We start from the raw sequence: 21,467 nt of genomic DNA on the forward strand, positions 1-21,467 counted from the left end.
ATTCTATAGTATTTTTTATGGGCATAAACGTACTATGTAAGTAATACCAGTTTTACTTTTTTCTTCTCTCACCTCAGTGCCTTTTTATTACTCTTGCCTTATTTACCGGGCTTGGACTTATAAAACAATATTGAAAGAAATGGCAAGAATGGACATCTTGGTTTTGGTATGTGTGGGGAAAGTAGGGTTTTTCATAATTACCCTTTATTAGATGAAGGAAGTTCCCTTCTGTCTAATTTGCTGAGAGCTTTTTATCATGAATGGCTACTAAATTTTGTCACATGATTTTTTTGTATCTATTAAAGTAATCATATGGTAATTTTTCTTCATTCTGTTAATATAATGAAGTACATTGATTTTTAAAATGGTAAGCCAGCTTTACATTCCTGGATTAAATACCACTTGATTATGATTATTCATTTTTATGAATTGCTATATTTGACTTCGTAGTATTTTGGATTTTCATATCCATATTCATGATGTATTTTGGTCTGAAATTTTCTTACAATCGGTTTTAGTTAATAGGATTTTGGTAATAGCATTAGTGCTGGCTTTATAGGACCTTTAAAAAATATTCTTCAGATCTCTAGCTAATTAAAATGCTCATCTGTTTATCTTCCTTTCTTGTGACCTAAATTAACTATTAGTAATTCTCATAGACTTAATGCACAGTTAAAATTTTTGGTTTAAGGAGATAATGGATATTCTCCCTCCCCCATTTAGAAGCTAGGGGGACATTTACTTTGAATATATTTTGCACAGAAACACAGTACAGTGGTTAACACAAGCCCTGCAGTAGGGCAGATTTGAGTTTATAACCCTGTTCCGTCAATTGCTACCTTTATGACAATGGGCAAGTTACTAAATCTGATTCAGTTTTACTTTCCTCATGTGTGGAGTTGGTTCTTTCTACAGCTGATGTTAAATAAGAAAATACAAGTAAAGTTTTCAGCACAGTGCCTGGTACAAATGTTTAGTTCTAGATAGTTGTTATTAGTATTTTTATTTGGGATTCTGGTTAGGAAAAAGGCATACAGGAGTTTAGGGAAGTAGCTTGGTTTTCTTTTTTTTTTTTTTTACAACTATATCCCAATATAAATTAAAATAGAAATACATTTAAGAGGTATAAATTCCTCATAAAATTACATGTGTTCTAATTGTTGCCTTTGCATATCTTTACGGTTTTCACATTATTCTTTTTCTTTCTTTAAAAATTACCATCTTGAGTTTAAAAGTCCATGCCTAATATTTTCTTAGCACAATAGTGATGAGCATATTTTAAGTTATTGAGCAATTAACCAGAACATTATATTTATATACAGTGCATGTACCACAACAATGTAGAAAAGATGGAACACCATCTATTTTTAAGACTGACTTGAAAACCACAAAATTGTTCAGTTAACCAAATGTACTGGAAATAATTTCCTGTTTCTTTACTCATCTGACTTACTAGCCTTGACATGCTTTGAAAATTAGTGGGGAGATTGCATTCTTTCTCAAAATGTATGTTGACTTTGGTATGCATTGTTTGTCCCCAAACTTCTACTACTCTTTCTTTGGGGAAAGCTGTGGTAGAAGCAAATTCCTGTGGTTCGTGGCGTTCAAAATATTAGGAATCAGGATGCATTAACCCAGGTTTTTCCCCTCTTTATGTAAGTGTTTATGATTAATTGAAGTGCCAACAAGAAAACTGTCATTCTTCTAAAAAAAGTTTTAATACCATAGGTGAACAGTTTCTACACTTCTGAAAAATTTATTTAAGATAATTTTGATAATGTAGTAATAATCAGTATGATTCTAAGGCAGACACCCTTTTCAGTTCAGTTCAGCAAACGAATGAATGCAGAAGGCACAGAAAATACTGTGCTAAGGAATTAAAGGTACATACGTAGCTGAAGGGTACATGGCCCTTGTCTTTAGAAGGTGAACAGTGTAATTGGCAAAGCAGACTCCTCCTAGGAACCTAGAACAAGGCATTCAATAATCAGTGCTTCATTAGATGTATAAATGAAATAATATGGGAATACAGCAAGGGAGGAGTATTTGCTTGAGGAAATGGGGAAAAACTCTGTTAAGAGAGTGATATTTGAACTGTACATATATGGTATTTGGAAAGTTTCCAACGTGATATTCCTGCAGAGTAAACACCATTCGCTGAGAAGTATGGCACGTTTGTGGGATGTGAAGTTATTTGGCTGCTATCCCTGACATTGGTTAATTAGGTTAATAGAAAGAGATCAGTGTGAAAGTGTTGACTGCCTCAAACTTAAAAGAGACCTGGGAACCTTTAACAAGAGTTTGGACTTTATTTTTTATCAAATAGGAACCTGTTACATTTTTGAACTATAATCTATATATTAAAAGATAATTGGCAAGAATTCATGAAGGAGAATAAAATAGAGACAGAGTCTTTTCTTAGGAAGTTGTTAAAATACTTCAGACCAAAGCAAGGTGTAAGTTTCAAATCTCATTTACATTCTTGTATATTATGGTATAAACATATAAAGTACTATGTGTCATTCCTCATTGAATCCTATTAAGATACCAGAGATATGAGAATATACACAATATATACTTTAGTTAAGGTTCTTCTGTACAAATAACGTAAACTAGTTCTGGCTGGCTTAAGCAAAAAGAAATTTATTGGCTGCCAGAGGATCCCATGGAATCAAAAACAGAAGTGAATAATAAAAGCTTCAGAACAGCAGGAGGTTGGAGGTCCTGAGAAAACCTGCAGGAGTCAGTGGAAATTCTTTCCAGGGATCTCCTCCTGGATTCTCAGTTTAGCACAAGTGCTTGTCCCTAAACAGAAGGCTGTTAATTTCTAACATTGGAAGTATTGGGGGAGCAGAAGGGGTATGACTGCAACGTAGGTTTGTCATACGTATATGATTTAGTGAAACTCTATTAAAATATAGTACATGATCATTAATTTGGTTTCTCACTGACAACTTATTATAGATGCCGTTGTTCAAAATATTTACTGTCTACTGTATGAAGTGCTTTTTTAGTTACAATTCTGATTTCAGATTTGCAGAGAGTAAAAGTGTGCCGGTATCTTGTTTTTGGAAGTTTGGATGTTTTTACGATTCTAGTTGACGAACTTGCTGAAAATAAAAGAAATACTAGTCCTTTACTAGTTTCTGTAGTCATAGAGCTTTAAAATTATCTGTTTGGAAGTGACATATGTAAACGATAATATGATAATATGGATATCATAACAATTAATATTTAATAAGTACATACAGTGCCAAACAATGTTCTGAGCATTTTATGTGTATTATTTCATTAAATCTTAATAACCCTTTTATGAAAGGACTGCTCAGACCGCTTTACATGTATTATATAAATAAAATACTTCCATTTTACAGATGAGAAAACAGGGATAGGGTAGTGTAATAATGGCTTAAAATCATGTAACTAGTAAATGGTGGAATCTATCCCAGAGTGGAAATATGCTTTCAGTCATCAGACTACTGTTCTTCCCTGGAGCATCTCTGATTCTCTTGGGCTCAAGCAATCCCCTTCTTTCAGCCTTCTAAGTAGCTGGGACTATAGGTGCCTGCCACAACCCTCAGCTAGTTTTTTTGTTTTTAGTAGAGATGGGGTCTCACTTTGTCTCAAGCTGGTCTTGAACTCCTGAGGTCAAGCAGTCTATTTCCCTTGGCCTCCCAGAGTGCTAGGATTATAGGCATGAGCCACCATGCCCCATCTTATTGTTATTTTTATTTTATTTTATTTTTTATTTTTTGAGACAGAGTCTCGTTACGTCACCCTCGGCAGACTGCTGTGGTGTCACAGCTCACAGCAACCTCAAACTCTTGGGCTTAAGCAATTCTCTTGCCTCAGTCTCTCAAGTAGCTAGGACTACAGGTGCCTGCACAACGCCCAGCTATTTTTTGTTGCAGTTGTCATTGTTGTTTAGCTGGCCTGGGCCAGGTTCGAACCCACCAGCCTTGGTGTATGTGGCTGGAGCCATAACCACTGTGCTATGGGTACTGAGCGTAGTTATTATTATTTTTTTTAAATACATCTCCTTTATTGGGTTATTAACTCCTTGAAGACAGGAAATATCTCTTAATTATCTGTTTTCTGCACATATTTGTTGAATTAATGTCTTGTTTAAAGTTAGTCTCTAAGTTGGCTGCATATTTTGTGAATAAGTGATTTCGTTTACTGGGTTATTAACTCCTTGCAGATAGGGACCATCTCTTAATTATCTATTTTCTCCACATCGTATTTCTTAAATTGAATTAATGTCCTGTTCAAAGTTAGTCTCTAAGTTGGCCACATATTTAGTGAATAAATGATTTGTTAATTTATTTTTTTATGAACATTCTTGTATAATGATCTCAACTTTGACATTCTTTTGATCTTGACAAGACAATTGCCATATCTTTTTCTGAAAAAAGTTATTTGTATAAAATCTCTTCCTAGGACTTCCCAGAGTATGCCTGTCCAATAGAACTTTTTATGATGTTAATATGAATATGGTAGACAGTTGTGGGTATTGAGCACTTGAAATATAGCTTGTTGTTTCTGCTTTTATAGTGCATAATGTAATTTTAGAGTAGTAGTATATAAAATCCTCACATTCTTCTCTCCCCGTCCACTGACTTGATTTATTAATGGTAAGGATGTTTTAAAAGAAAAATAACTTTTCATTTTAATGTACTTTTAAAAATGTACTTTTCATTTTAATACATTCAGCTTCCTACTCTTTTAAGAGGGGTGTGAATTGAATTTTTAATTATGCATGTACCTTGAATTTCAGTAATAATGAGTTAGAGTTGTTGATTCATACATTTTGAATAAAATTTGTCTTTTGAAATTGGTCATGTTAAGCTTTCTGAAGAAGTATAAAACCTAGTTTATTAGTTAAATAATTTATTCAGATTATTTATTAGCTCAGTATTAATGCTAACACTTCAATTTTAAGTCTCTTACATAGTGAATAGTATGTAAATTTTTTTTTTCTTTTTCTGAGACCTTGTCTCACTCTGTTGGCGGGGCTAGAGTGCTGCGGCATCAGCTTAACTCACAGCAACTTCAAATTCCTGGGCTTAAGTGATCCTCCTGCCTCAACCTCCCTAGTAGCTGGGGCTACAGGCATTTGCCACAACACCTGGTTAATTTTTCTACTTTTAGTAGAAATGGGCTCTTGCTCTTGCTCAAGCTGGTCTGGTCTCAAACCTCTGACCTCAAACCATCTTCCCACCTTGGCCACTCAGAGTGCTAGAATTATAGGTGTGAAGCCACCAGGCCTGGCCTAGGAAGTACGTCTTATAAACAAAACTTGAGAAAGGTTTCTTGCCTCTTTTTTTTTTTTCCTTGTCTAATTCTTATGCATAATGTATGGGAGAGTCTCAAATGTTGTTCTTAAAGTCCTTAGTTAGGTCATATGGTGAATTTAAACTGTTTTCTTGTAACAAAAGTCCTTAACTTTTTACCCCATGCTTTCAGATCCTCATGTTCTAATCGTTTGCTCTCAGATTAACCTTCTTTGTGCGTGTTCTTCCCCCACCTAAATTGTACACGTGTAAGTCAAGTAAATTAGTTGTGCTTATTTATGTAATACCTACACACATACATACATGAATATCCTTAAATGCTTGGATAGTTAAGAGCTGCTGAATGTAGAATAAAATATGGAAGACAAGGCCAATTGAATTTGAAATTGTCTTATCTTGATAAATTATGTTTAAGAGTTCAAAAAACTCAAAAGGGGAAGTTTGTAAAAGAAATCCTAGACACTGACCTTTATCATCAACATGTCTTCCCTATAGTGGCCAAAGTTTGTTTTTATTACGTTAGGCTGCTTCTGCTCAATTATACAGCACTGTTCACTTTTGATTTTAGAGGAAAGCTTAAAAAGCTGTGCAAAGTTCTTCCTCAGTTAGTTTCTAGGTTGGAAAGATGACCTTTTTTTACCCTCAGACTTACATTATAATGTAACTTGAATAGGTCTTTTTCTTCCTTTTGTGTGTGTATTTTCCAAATCAATATTTTATTTATGAAGAGCTAAAACAGAGTCATATGGTTTAAAAGTCAAAAAGTATGAAAAGAAAATAAATTTCTCTTATATCTGATCCTACATTTTTGTAGTTACACCTGTTGCCTGACAAAATCTCTGATAGTAGTTTTGTCTCTTCTCAGACAATTCTGTGCACACTCAGGCAAATGCGTGTTACTTACTGTGTTCCTGCTGGTGTGTGCAGATGTTACCATACTCAGCCTTCGCATTTGCCTTGTTTTCACATAACAGTGAAATCTTGGCTTATCTATACTTAAAGAGCTGTTTTTAAAAGCAGCTGTATAGTATTCTCTTGTACAGGTGAATTGCAATTTATTTAATAAGTGAATGGGTATTTTGCTTGATGATCTAGAAAATTCTAGTTGCCTCAGTAATTTTGGATAATTTTAAAGTCTGAAAATTTGAATTTATAAGTGTTAGGTTTAAAATACTATTAAAATACTATTCACTAAAACATATGTAACCCAGTTGTTTGTGTAGTTTGAAAGGACCTAGTCCACTGACTTTTTGAAGAGACTCTTCTTGGCAAGTTTCACTGATGAGAGGGGCTGCTTTCCCCCTCTGATTACTGCTAACTGAAGCTAAACACAGTATCTTGCTAGGCAGCTTGGGATGCTTGTACTCATAAGTAGTAGGCTGTGACAGTTAAGTGTTAATACTTTTTTTGTTTTTAATTTTAACAATTATATAGTTGCATGCCTTGTGCCTCTTTTTGTGCTAGGTTAAGTATAGAAATAACCCTGGACCCTATCTTCAAGGAATTGATGATCTGTTGAGGAGACCTAAGTGAACTGATGACAGTACAGTAACATAATGAAGGTACTTAAGCACGGTGGGAACTCAGTAGATGGGCTTCTGTCCCAGACTGAGACAGAGTGGGAGCGTGGGGGGTGGGGTCCCATAGGTGATACCGCTGAAGTTTGAAAGGTGAGCAGACTTAGCCGGGGAGGAGGATGTAAGAGAGTGTTTCACTTTTATAAGTATGGGTTTTGAAATAGAGAAGGACATGAGAGGGGATAATGACTTCTGAGCCACTTTCATGTGTCTTCAGCACATCATGTGACAGGTAACAATAGGCTGCATGAAACACATTATTTTCCTCATCATTTTGCTATTATTCTGCACTGATGAAGCCACATGCAAAATATCTACTTTGTTTTAACAAGAGTAACCAGACTGATAAGGGATTCATAAACCAGGTTATATGAGGAATGATCAAAATAAGTTTTACCTTAAAACAGATGCCCTGAGACATAACGTTGTTGGAGGCCACCTCTAGGGAAGCAAAAATGATACTGCCATGGCATAGAAATAAGAAGTATACTGTAGTTGGAAGACATACTATATACCTTCATTTTACGTTGTCGTACCTACAGTTCCTGGCATCGTGCTTGCCACATAGCAAATGCTCAACAGATACTCAAATGAATGAACCAAGGTATTGTATTCTTCAGATTGAGCATTAAAAATTTTCTAAGCGAGCTGCTAAAGAGCTAACATAGCAAGATACTCTTATTGCAAAACAGTAATTTCTCCCTTAAGTTGTGAACTCCCTGTTACAGTAAACACATAAATGCTGTGGTAATTGTCTGTTAAGAATGTCACATAAAGGAATCTTGAGTTTCGTCCGCCACACACACCCATTGTCATTTTCTACCTGTCTTACTATGTGGATTTTTGAAGTTGCTTGGCCTTAGTTTTCTTGACTGACAAGATCACTATATATATTTATGGTTTGACAAAATGGATATATTTGCTTATTTTTTTATTTGTTTCACATAAAAAATCTGTTGTTCTGATTAATGCATCATTTTCTCACCCTAAGCAAGGCTGATTCAGATTTTTTCTGAAGCTTATGCAGTTTGGAGAGGCTTTTTCTTAAGAAAAAGAATCTAAAATTAAGTATAATTGTGAATATTTATTTAATATAAGAAAAGATCACAACAAATAAAAAATACTGCAAATGTCACAAAATTTAGAAAAAATAGCTTATTGCTTATTATAGCTTATTTGTAATTGTACGTTATTAACTGTCTGATTTATACCTCTTTGGTACTTTTTTTCATGTTATTTTGGCCACATATTCATTGGTTGGTTACATAACAGTTTTAGATTTCATAAAATATGCATAAGGCTTGAGAAACTGCTGCCCATGCACCTAATCTAGTCTGTTTGTTGTTTCTAAATAAAGTTTTATTGCAACACAGGCATTTCCATCATTTCCATATTACCTATGGCTGCTTTCAAAGAGACTGTATGATTCATAAAGCCTAAAATATTATGTATTTGGCCCATTACAGAAAAAGACTCCTGTTCTGACATATTTGTTTCGAATTTATATATTGATAGTTGTGAAGTGGACAAAGAATACCAAAACCAGTTACTAGGAAGTTGCTCATCTAGTAATTTCCTTCACATATTTTCCTTGCCCAAGGAAGAACTTCAGGTATCAGTTGGCTAGACTGTTGCCTTCTTCTCCAAGTTTGATCATAGTGTACCATACCAGCAGGAGCTGGGCAACACTTATTAGATCTTTTTCCTTGGGGTTAAAAATTAGGTCTGGATGCATCATGTAGTCTAAGCGGGACAAGACAGGTTATTGCTGGGAGCTGGGCAGATTCAGAGATAGTGCATCCTTGATGGAAGTGCCGTGATCACCTTCTGGAATAGTTAGCTAGAGACACTCATAGGCTGGGTTTGCTGCTACCTCTTCTGTGTCCCCAAAGATCCTTTGAAAAGGATCTTCCAAGCGAAGGAGCCTGCAACCTAATTGGCTTCATGGTAAATCTACCTTTGTTCTAGGACATACAACTTATGATCTGTTTGGATGTATTTCTTTAATAAAGATTCCTTTTTCCATACATCTGCAATCCTCTATTTTCTACCACCCTCATTGCTAATCCCCCTTGCCCTTGTTCTCCCCCAAACTAAGGTAAGAAACAAACCAAATTGAGGGAGAAGTGCGTTAGAGAAAGAAAATTATGTTAAGGATATATGGTGCTTAGAGGATCATTTAGGTGGAATAGACCAAAAATATGACAAATTAGGAACTGGGATGAATTACTAAATACTATATATTGAATATAAAATTAGCTGCTTGGGAAATTCATCTAAAGCCGTATAATATGTAACCTTTGATAAATAAACTGACCTCATTTGTAAAATGTGAAGGGATAAGATTAAATGTTTGGTAAAATTCATGATGAAATGTTATCAGATCCTCTTTGGGTCTATAATTTAGGAATACAAAAATCTTACCAGTGACCACAGTACACAATACTTCACTTGCTACTTCACCTGCTTTTTTACCTTGTCATCTGTTCCTTAGGGGAAGAGTAACAGGAAAGTGGTAATGGAGTGATAGAAAAATCTCCATCTCTCTCTCTTCTCTGTGTGTGTGTGTATATATATATACAAGCATACATATATATGTATATAAATTACATGTGTAACACACATATATGTTCCCCACCTTTGTTATTAAGACTTGGGGGCTCAGCTAGTAATGTTAAACTTTGGTAAGCTGAGGTAAGAATTCTAGGTGATCTTCCTATTTTCATTCCCTGAAAAATCCAAATTTCAGGTTTTAGTATAATCTAGCCAACCTTGAAAGACAGGAGGAGGAGACAGGAGGAAAGGGAAGAAAAACTCCTGTTAAATAAGTCCACTTAAACATGGGGAGGGGAGAGGCAGGAAAGAGCAAGCCACACCTAGGAGCTGCCCTGCTTGCAGTGTTCTTGCCATTTGCTAATATGACACAGTCCGTATGAGATTAGTTTCCCTCTCACCATTATTTGTGTATGACTGTCCTTCAAGTTTAAAATTAAGGAAAAGACAGAAGCCTTGCCATTTGTAGTTTTAACATTTATAATTTTAATTGATTGTGGCTAATCTTAACAATCCATGCCATAATAGTAATTTATAGTTTTCTAGATGTATGAATTTAAATCATAGGCACCATATGTGATTGTGAGTAAATGAGCCTAGCACTGCCCAGTGTACTTTTCAGTATGACTTTTTGTTTGTTTTTTTTACAGTTTTTGGCCAGGGCTGGGTTTGAACCTGCCACCTCTGGCATATGGGGCTGGCGCCCTACCCCTTTGAGCCACAGGTGCTGCCCCCAGTATGACTTTTTTATACAAAGCAATTTTTCAAGTAGTTCAAAGAAGAATGTGTACTGGTAATGAAAGTGAGGTCTAAAACTTTTGATTTGTAACTAAAAAATTTTGATAACTTACAAATTTTAAATACATGTCCAGTAAAAATGGAATGGAGGAAGAAACTGGACTCATCTATTGTGGGCCATATGTTTTTTGTGTATTAAAACAATCCCCTACATGTGTTACATAGGTCACTACAAAAGTTTTGAGACACTGTGTTATGGTCCATTTAACTTCCAGGAAGCAGAGTTAAGTGACCTTTCTCAGTCACTCGTCTGTTCAGCTGTTAGAGTTGTTGGCAGGGGTTCATTTGTTTCCATCAGCATGGATTGTACATTTCTTGATTTTTGTGTATCTCAAAACGTTCATAATGACCCACGTACCTGTTGCTGCACAATAATCACCCAACCACATTGTGACTTGAAACAATACCAAGATATTTCTTGTGATTCTGTAGATCAGTGGTTCTCAACCTTCCTAAGGCCACGGCCCTTTAATACAGTTCCTGTGGGTTGCGGCCCATAGGTTGAGAACCGCTGCTGTAGATGGTCTGGGGGGTTAGTCTGCTGGCGCTGCCGAGAGGCTCAACCAGGTCTAATGGGCGCGGAGCTCAGAAGGGATGGGTGGAATGGGCTGGGGCCTTTCTCTCCAGGTGCTCTTTGATACTAGGTTTTAAGGCAACAGTTTTAAGAAAGCAGGCCACAACGTGCAAGTACTTTTTAAACTTTTACTTAATTTACTTACGTCTTTTTGTTTAAAAGAAGTCACAGGGGCAAATCCACAATCAGTAGAAGTGGAGAATATGTAAGAACTCAGGGTAAGGGCCGTTTATAGGAACGATGTACTACTGTACCAGATCTTTCTCTAGTCAAGATTTCCGTGATATATGTGGGTGTTTATCTCTTTAAACCACAGAGGTGAAGTATGTTTAATACTACTTTAATATTAAATCTGTAACTTCATCCCATGCATTTCTCTCATATCCCCAACCCTGTGTAGGTCCCAAACCTCCCCTTTCCATAACCAGGTCTTTGTTGATGTGACCACTTAGAATGCTCTTTCCTACCGACTTCCCCCAACCCTTTGTTCACCTGGCTTGTCTCTTCTCCTTCTTCAGGTAAAATGTCACTTAGGGAAGCTTTCCCACACTAGTTAGGTTTTACATTTTCCTTGCGTACTGAATTTTTCCTTCATAGCATTTGATACAGTTTTTAATGCCTGTCTTCCCTAATATTAAGCTGTGTTTTTCCCCAGGACCCTGTTTGTCTAATTCCTTTTTTATTTGGCCCCACTTTCATTCCTGTCCTCACTCCCCATTTATCTCAGGACCTAATGCATTGTAAGTTCTTTATAAACATTTGGTGGACTAGCGTGCTAGTTTCCTTGAAAAGCTACTAAAATCTAAAAGACTGGTTCTTGGGACAGCAGCTGTTTTTCCTTGGCTCCATTCATCTTCACCTTAGTGATTCTGTTTGTTACTTTTTGCTTTTGTCCTCCTTCTCCTTCATCTCCATTCCTCTTTGCTTTTTTTTTTTTTAAGTTAGCCATCTCTTGTGGAATCTTCTGTCTTTGCTATATTCTGAAAATGTAAAAGGTATTTAAATATTAGAAGCGCTGGCTGTTCATGGGTTAAGTCTTACTCAGGATGGAGCTCCTTTTAACAGTGTTGTTAAAGAGAGAAGGAGTTGGAAGAAGTGGCAGTCTTTGTGGTTTTGGGTTGGTGTGGCGGTGGCTAATGTACAAGGTCTGACAAGTAAGTTTGCGAACTCGTCCTTGAAAAAGTACTAAACCCCTCATCATTGTTATCACTGCAGTCACCTATGAAGGTCTCCCCTTCGGAAGCTAAGCACCAGTGCCAGCACCTGGTCTGCCCTTCAAAGCAATTTTGCAATTCTTTTTCTGGAATAGCCAGCAGAACTGTTGTCCTATGTGACAATAAAGTTTGTGAACTTGTCTTAGGAAAAATTGCTTTGAAAGGTGGACCAGGCACTGGTGTCAGTGCATAGCTTCCTAAGGGGATTACTCTGAAGGGGACTGTAGTGATATTCAGCAATGAGGTCTGTAGCACTTTTTCTCGGATGAATTCATGAACTTAATTGTCTGACATCTATAGAAATAGTAATGGCTCTGAGAAGAAAGGCAGCTTCTCAAGATTGCCATGCCTGTGGAGGAGGGCTAAGAGTCCTAATGATTGTTATGATCATTTGTGCTTGTTAAAACTTTATATTTTGAAATAATGTAATACTTTAGAAAAGTTGCAGATACATTGCAAAGAATTCTTATATATCCTTTATCCAGATTTGCCAAATGTTTATAACACTTACCATGGATGTCACATGTGTGCTCGCTCCCCCTCCCGTGTGTGTGTATTATATATGCATGCATACATGTGTGTTGTTTTCTGAGTAACTTGAGAGTAAGTTCAGCCCCTTTATGATACTTAATGGCATATATCCTACAAAGTCATTCTCTTATTAGTCATCATAGTATCATTTAAATCAGAACATGGGATTTTCAGTTTAACAAATATTTGTTTACTTGAGGACAAAGTACGGGTGGAGGAAAGTATAGGCTTGCCAAACTATTTTAAGTGCTTAAGGGAATTGTAGTTTGTTTAATGGGAAAGAAATCAATAAAAGAAATTATTCTATTTTGGAATAAGATCAATGGAAGACAGAGTAACACAAGATACACCAAGAAGGTACTCTAGAAATTGAAGAAAAAGCAAATAGTCATTTCAACTTAAGGAATCAGAGAAATAATTCTTGGCTAATGTGGAGTTAACCTAAGAGAGGTAGAAGTGCCAGGCTGCAGGACAGTAGGAGGAAATTCATTTTCCTAGAATACATCACCTATCTTATTTTTGTCCTTGACAGTGAAAATTCTGGGGATGAATGTGTTATTACAGTTAGTGTTGACATGTCAAGAGCACATAAAATATGTTAGAATTCTGTAAAAGTTGATATAGTACACTTTTTCATTTTAATTAACAAATTTTGCCCCTTAACATTACTGGGCTAATAAGAAATATATTTCCCTTTCTAAGCACTTGTTCTTAGGTTGTTTTTCATTAATATCTTCTTGATTATGAAGGAGAAGAAGTAATGGAGTTGATTAGCTGTAATTACTTTAAAAGAATGGAAGGAATGTTTTTAGAAACTTAATTAAGCCCCTGTCAGTCTAGAGTTTAAGGGATAGTTACTGTTTTTATTGTCTAGCACTTCTATACTGTATTAAATGTGTGCAAGCTATTCTTATAATTATTCTGAATTAATCAGAAAAAGTTTTACAAGGTGCTGTAGAATGTCACTTTTATTATTTATTTATTTATTTATTTTTGCCTGGGCCGGGTTTGAACCTGCCACCTCTAGTATGTGGGGCTGGCACCCTACTCCTTGAGCCACAAGCCCCACCAGATTGTCACTTTTAGATTTTGCCAGTTTTTTTTTTTTTTTTTTTTTTTTTTGAGACAGAGCCTCAAGCTGTCCCCCTGGGTAGAGTCCCGTGGCATTGCAGCTCACAGCAACCTCCAACTCCTGGGCTCAACGAGTCTCCTGCCTCCGCCTCCCAAGTAGCTGGGACCACAGGCGCCCGCCACAACGCCTGGCTATTTTTTAGTTGCAGCCGTCATTGTTGTTTGGCGGGTCCGGGCCGGGGATTCGAACCCGCCACCTTAGGTGTACGTGGCTGGCGCCTTAGCCGGTTGAGCTATAGGCGCTGAGCCGATTTTGCCAGTTTAAAGTAAAAAGAAGTGAAATAGATATACTTAGATTAGATTGTAGCAAAATCCACCTACGGAAAACTGCTTATGAATAGTTGTGTTTTCAGTTTTAGAATAAGGTTTATAATGCTAATCTATGTCTGTGTGGGAAATTATAGCATTGTTAGATGAGTGTTTATTTCTTAAGCAGATGTTTGATTTTTTTTTTTTTTTTTGGCCAGGGCTGGGTTTGAACCCACCACCTCTGGCATATGAGGCCGACGCCCTACCCTTTTGAGCCACAGGCGCCACCCCAATGTTTGATTTGTTTTAAATGTGTATAAATGTTTAAATGTGGATTTTTATTTTTTTTTGTTTTTTTTTTTTTTTGTATTTTTTAAAGTTCACGTATCTGTCCACACAGTGTATTAAAACATTAATATTGAGTTCCTTGGCAAGGTGATTTTCATAATGGAATTTCATACTTTCTTAAATAACAAATTTTTTGATTCATAAGCTATTACTTGTTTTCTGGTTACAAGTAAAACAGAGATGGTTAGATCTCCATCTTGGCTCCCCTGGTTTCCAGTTGCTCTTCTGAGAAAGAGTGTACTGCATTTTGACAATAGCATTTTAAGCAAGGCTTTAATTTGCATGAATTCTCATTAGAAAGCAGATTTTCTCACTTGATTTTTGAATTCTTAATCCCAGTATTGATACCATTGGATAATATATGCAAAATTCATTGTTCCAAAGTTTTCAGTGCTGGGGCAGGAAGCCCCTGTGGCGCTGTGCTCCTGAGACTGTGCACTGGCAGAAAAACACAGGTGTGTTTTGAGCAGGCAAAGGTGTTCCCAAGTTCTTCAGTCTCCACTTTTAAACCCAGTTTCCCAATATACGCATTTATCATGTTACTAAATTTTCATAATTTTTAATGACTCTTGTGGAAATTTTTCTACTCTTTTGTGCCCTACTCATAACTGTATGTGAAATTCAAAGAACAATTTAATCTGTAAAGGTAAAAACGTACGTAGAAGACTGTTATCTGGGCAAATGTTTATGAACTTTTGATCCCCAGCAGCATACCAATCTTACATTTCTGACTTTATTCTTGTCATAAAAGGTTTGTACACAGGGTACTAACGCTTCCTAAGAAAGGAGGTAGTCCTCAGGCATAGATGAGTAAACCTAAAACAGTGTTCTCTCCAGATGTTAATGTGATCTGTTTTTTATTTCTCTTCTTCCTTATTATTTCAAACTGGAAAGGTCTGAAAACAACATACCATAGCAACATGTAGAGTCTTTTTTATTAATTCAGAGTAATTATAAGAATAACTTGCACACATGTAATATAGTCTTTAAGAGCTGGACAGTGTAAAAACAGTAACTGTCCCTTAAACTCTTCCTATTTAAAATATGAAGTCTTTTTATATTTTCATTAAAGTATAGATATTTTAACTTCTAAATTATTTCTTTAGATTACTGGATCAGAACATACGATTTTGCTTTCAGAGGATTTGTAAGTGCTATTATCAATAAAGAGTGTGAATCACTTTTATAGAAACTAAGATTGAATAATTACATTGTAGAATATGATAGAAATTTAATTTATATTAAAATGAAAGTTTCCAGTGTTTCGTGATACAATCTTGAACTACATGTAGGAGTGGAAAACCCTAATGCCCTAAGGTGTCCAATGAGTGTAATGAATTAGCTTCTGTCCTACTCATCTGAAAGGGTTCTCTAGGTAATACCCTGGGTAGAATCAAGTCAATAGTTTCTTAAATCATTTTTCATATCCTCAGTATAGCTCTCAAACTGTGTGACACTTGCACAAATAACTTAAAACTTTTTTTCTCCCTCAGTTTTACCATTTTTTTTTAAAGGTAGATGATTATCTACCTTCTAGGATGATAATATGTTAAAAGTATATAGCACTATAATTAGTAACCATAAATCTTGCTGTCAAATTTGACTTATATTAAAGTAATTAGCTGCTTTATAGATGTTACTCTTACCAGTGCTATTGTTTGATTGGTTAAATGTTCACTTTATTGAGAAACTATATACAGGAATAAGAATATAGGATTTGAAGTCGCAAATTGCAGAGGCTGGAATTTTAGCGGTGCCACTTGGTTGTATGATACTGGACACATTTTAATAGTTGCCCTTTTTAGTGTTAGGTCTCTCAAGTGTAAAATAAAGTTATAGTAATAAAAATTAAATGACACATTTTAAGCATCAATAAATATTTTCCATAATTATGATTATGTATTATTATTACATAAGAAATTATTTTTAAAAGTAGTAGCTTAGATAGCAATAATGTTTATTATCTTTTTGTATCTCTGGATCATGAATTCAGGAGCAGCTTAACTGGGGTAGTTGCCATCATGATGTCAGTAGGATTTGGGATCATCTGAGTATTTTGAACCTAATCGCTGTAAATTTTATATTTTGCAGACTATGTCTTCAGCAGTAGTACAATTATATGCAGCAGATCGAAACTGTATGTGGTCAAAAAAGTGCAGTGGCGTTGCCTGTCTGGTTAAGGACAATCCACAGAGATCTTATTTTTTAAGAATATTTGACATTAAGGTGAGTTTTATTTTGCTTTTAGTTTAAACTGTAGGTGATTGGGTTTTCTGCCTTTATTATAGTTTACTATAGATTTGTTTGTCTATCCTGTATGTAATATTTCAATTAAAGTTAAAGTGGAGGGGTGAAGCTTGGTTTTAGATGCTGAAGTGTGGGCATTGTGACCAAATGGAACCATGTGCCAAGCCACAGCTTGAATATTGCGTCTCCTTTGTATCTTTCCACTACTACCACACATTAAAGCTAATTAAAAAAAATTGTGCCTTTAGGTCTTGGGCTTTCCCCACATTCTCTCTTTTTCTAATTATACTCTTTTGCTTCATCTTATCCATTATAGAAGAGCATACCTAGTCCTTTCAGGGAATAACAGAAGAACATTTTAGCTTGGGGTATACTGTTATTTAGTCCAGGTTTAAAGCAGTGTACACTATTTATAAAAATGTATTCGGTACCCATTTTTTTCTAATGATTTTTCTCATAATAGGTATATTCAGATTTTTTTTTTATCTTTTATTTATTTATTTTTTTCTTTTTTTTTGTTGAATGGTAACTATGTACATTAATGCACTTCTAGGGTACAGTGTGGGGTTTTCACATGCAATCTGAAATACTTCCATCAAACTGGTCAACACAGCCTTCATGTCATTTTCTCAGTTATTGCTTTAAAACGTTCACATTCTACTCTTAGAAAGATTCACCTGTACCCCTATAAGGTAAACCTCAGAAGTAATCCCTCCAAAGTATATTCAGATTTTTACAGGTTTTTATTCTTTACTCCAGTCATGAATCACATTGTCCGAGATTAGATGCCCTTTGTCAGAAAGCCATCTCTTAGGGTTGTAAAAATAATTATCATTTTGCTAGGGTGAAATCTTTATTTTTCCTCTTAAAGTTTTTTTGTAGATAAGCTTTCATGGTTAATATTTATATGTAGCAATGAGTGTAATGGGTTTTTAATTGCAAAATCTAACCTGCCTTTGAGTTCCTAGGCACTAATATGATCAGATAGACAGAGCATAGTCAGACATTTTCACATCTCTGGCCTCAGCTTCTTTATTTCTAAAAAGGGATGACTGTCTGTGTCTGTTACAAAGTATGTCATCCAGATTAAATGAAATCTAAAACTGTGTTTTGGCTGGGGAAGGGGCAGCAGCGTCATGTTTGGCCATGAAGGTGGCAAGAAAAAGCCCCTGAAACAGCACAAGAAGCAGGCCTGGAGATGGATAAGGAAGGTAAGGCATTCAGACAAACAAAAGGAGGAGCAGAAGAAGCTTGAGGAGCTAAAAGCAAAGCCGGGGAGGGGGCGTGGCCCCCTGGCCATGGGTAGAATTAAGAAATCTGGCAAAAAGTAAGCTGTTCCTTGTGCCTGAGATGATGGTGAGCCTTGATTCCAATTCAAACATTTGTATTCCCGGCCGTCACATCTTGTGCCACCTATACTTAAAATGAAGTGTTGTCTTTAAGAATGAACTTTTGTTAAAAAAAAAAAAAAAATTACTGTACTTTGTAAACTAGTGCTGCTGGGTTTCTTTGTTTTTGTTTTTGTCATTTTTTACGAGACATGGTCTTGCTCTGTAGCCTAAGGTAGAGTGCAGTGGTGGGATATGGGTCACTGGAGCTTGGAACTTTTGGGCTCAAGGGATCCTTCTACCTTAGCCTCCTGAGTACCTGAGACTGTAGATGCGCACCACCAAGCTGGGCTAATTTGGGAGGGTAGGTAGAGATGGAATCTTGCTATGTTGCCCAGGCTGGTCTCAAATGCCTGGCCTCAAGTGATCCTACTGCCTCAACTTCCCAAAATGCAGAGTTTATAGGCATGAAGCCACGGTGTCTGGCCTGTTAGTGCTTCTTAATATCTACTTCCCTGTATCCCCAGACAGCTGAGAGATATGGTGTGCTTTTTAGTAACAGTAGCTTACCGTGGTAGTGATTTTGTAGGATGGGAACACATCCATGCTTTACTGAGTGCTTTGATATATTTCTCATCACCATTCAGAAGCACTATTTAGAAATGGGACATGTATATATAATATATCTTCTCCAAGACTGAGAAATGAATTCCATCACAGAGGTCATAATGTGTGTACAACCTATTTCACCTATTTTAAAATTGTGATCTAGATGGAACCTTGCATTTCTGAATAGGGCAATGATTATATTTTCTAACCATTTATTTCCAGTTGTAGATAACCATTGTTGAACCCTCAAAATTAGTCACCTTTGGTATTAAAGTTAAATACATTTTTTACATTTTGGTGATAGATATGGCAATTATCCATGGCTCTCTTACCCCTAGTTGGAAATTGATGCATTTTAGTCATCAATTCTTAACTCAAAAGTTAAGAATTTGAAGATTGTTAATGAACAGTATGGAAAAGATACATTTGTCCCCCATCTGTAAAATTGGGAGAAAAATTATGATGTATTCCCGTAGTATTTGGTGGTACATGATATCAATATTGCTAATGAACTATGCATTGGTAATTAGTGCATATGCAAAAATATCTATGTAACATTGATGATCTAATAATTATTCTGGGTATGTATTTGACCAAGTAACTGTATTTGGAAATGGTTGGCTATTGAGATTATATCTCAGCATATTGAATTAACTTGCTCGATATGTAGGTTTATGAAAGAAGTGTAATCCAGTGTTTACTGTTTGGTTTTTAAGAAACTACTGATTAAATTATCTGGCACTAATTATACATGTGTAATATATGTGTTTATAAAAGTTATTGTTAGTATAAATAATTTATCAATACGCTCCATCTGCTTTGCTTCATTCTTAGAGATTTCTTTTTCTTTGGTAGTTCTTACTCTAACTTTCACTTTTTTCTAGGATGGGAAACTATTGTGGGAACAAGAGCTATACAATAACTTTGTATATAATAGTCCTAGAGGATATTTTCATACCTTTGCTGGAGATGTAAGTCGTATCTTTCTTTATTGCCAAGTTTAAATTTTTCATTGCCTTTTGTAATCAAATTATTTATAGAGCCCTATCAAAAGATTAAGTGCAGTGCACTATTTTATTGTTTTGCTGAAATGGAGGATTCAGTTGCTTATTTGAGTGTTGCCTGTGATACGCAGCCATATCGTCTACTTTACCTTCTCCACGCTTCTGGCCTCCTTAAGTTACTCAGATCATAAAATGTCTTTCCTGCTAATAAAGTCAACAGTTGTTTCTTTAGAAACATACTTCTCTTGGTCATCATCATTTTGTTATATAGAGCTAACTCATGCATTTTATCATTTCTCCTTTTTGATGAAAATACTTCAGACTTGTCAGGTTGCTCTTAATTTTGCCAATGAAGAAGAAGCAAAAAAATTCCGAAAAGCAGTTACGGACTTGTTGGGCCGGCGACAAAGGAAATCTGGTAACCTTATTTTTTTTTCTTTTTCAAATTAATTCCTTAAAATGGGACAAAAAACTACTTTCAAGGGAAAATGTGGTCTACTACCCTGTTTTTATAATTAAAGTTTTATTGAAACCCAGCTATATTCATTTGTTTATATTCCTTGTGGCTGCCTTTTGCCACAACACAGTTGAATAGTTACAATAAAGACTGTGTGGCTCTTAAAGCCCGAAATATTTGCTATGTGGTTTATGTTTACTATCTGGTCCCGTGCCAAAAAAAAAAAAAAAAAAAATTGATGCCCCCTACCTTAAAATAAATGATATTTTTGAGAACTCATTTTTGAAAATTACTGAAGGACCCATCCCAATAACCTTTTTGTTGATTAAAATTCTGTGTATACTGACTCTTAAATTACATTTTTGACATCATCATTTGTAACTTAAAGATTTTAAAGTACCGTGTACTTTTTAAACAAAGACTTTGGGCAAATTTAGAAGCAAATATTAGAGATGCAAGCAAGATTGTGAACATTTTGCCTGTCTTTTCTGTCCCTAACGCTATGTGTTGTAAGACTGTAAAGAATTTAGTGCATGAGACAACTGTAACACATATATAACACGTGGAGAATGATACAGGATAGTGTAGATCTTCAAACTAATTGGTATAGGACTGTTGTGTAGCAAGCCTTTCTCTTGTAAAGTAGAGGATGATTAGGAAAGGTTAATCTCTCTAAAATTCATCTTAAGCAGATTAGTTTTAGGAGAGAATATATGGAAGTTAAGATTGACAAATAGATCCCCTTAAAACTAGTTATGCCCATGGACTCCTTGAAAAGTCTTTTCTCTACTTCCAGGGGTATGTGGGTTACCCCAGTTTGAAGGTCATTATACTCAAGGATCTGCTTACCATCCAGAGGAACTAAAACAAGAAAAAGGCAGACACTGGAAATGGAAAACAACAACGTAAAAACTTACATTCCTCTTGTACCCGCCTTCATTTTTACTTTACTAAGTTCCCAAGAGGGTAATGAGGCAAAATTGAAAATAAGGGGCTCATGCCTTTAATCCAGCAATCTGGGAGGCTGAGGCAGGATTGTCTAAACTCAGGAGTTCGAGACTAACCTGAGCAAAGGTGAAACCCTGTCTCTACTAAAAATTGAAAAACTATCCAGGTGTGTGGTGGGCACCTGTAGTCCTGGCTACTCGGGAGGCTGAGATAAGAGGCTTGCTTGAGCCCAAGAGTTTGAGGTTGCTGTGGGCTGTGACACCATGGCACTCTAGTGAGAGTCTGTCTAAAAAAAAAAAAAAATCAGCAGCAACCAAATTGTTGTTTCCCTGTTGCTGTGTTAGTGCCATATTCTTCTTATTGTGAGTGAAAGGGTGACTTTTAGGGGCCTATTATTTCCTATTACTTTTGGAAGCCAAGGGCATTTGTCGCTTAATTGCCTGCTAGGAAAGGATTCAATGCTGTGGTATTGAAACCACAGTCTTGAGAATGAGTAATGCATCACTTGTTTCGGTGATAATGCTGTAGTCATAAACTAGGGACTGTCTGGCTCCTTTCAATCAAAACTGACATTTTTAATGTAAAAAAAAAGAATAAAAAATACT

At 35.8% G+C, this 21,467-nt stretch overlaps 1 protein-coding gene and 1 pseudogene across 2 annotated transcripts in view; both read left to right on the top strand.

The window, feature by feature from the left end:
* WASL (Wiskott-Aldrich syndrome like) overlaps window positions 1-21,467 on the top strand; it is a 73,944-nt gene that overhangs the window by 20,633 nt on the left and 31,844 nt on the right. The window contains exons 1-4 of one of the 2 annotated variants that reach the window (XM_023513230.1): window positions 1,164-2,795; window positions 16,361-16,495; window positions 19,338-19,424; window positions 19,779-19,875. In XM_023513230.1, the coding sequence (XP_023368998.1) occupies window positions 16,364-16,495; window positions 19,338-19,424; window positions 19,779-19,875 (316 nt within the window). In that variant the 5' untranslated portion in view covers window positions 1,164-2,795; window positions 16,361-16,363. Of the gene's footprint in view, window positions 1-1,163; window positions 2,796-16,360; window positions 16,496-19,337; window positions 19,425-19,778; window positions 19,876-21,467 lie in introns of those variants that run through there. The other variant, XM_003789776.3, reaches the window with a different exon arrangement.
* LOC111725322 lies at window positions 17,202-18,054 on the top strand (annotated as a pseudogene).

This window comes from Otolemur garnettii, unplaced genomic scaffold, assembly GCF_000181295.1.
Source record: "Otolemur garnettii isolate 467f Iridium unplaced genomic scaffold, OtoGar3 scaffold00037, whole genome shotgun sequence".
Classification (NCBI taxonomy): Eukaryota; Metazoa; Chordata; class Mammalia; order Primates; family Galagidae; genus Otolemur; species Otolemur garnettii.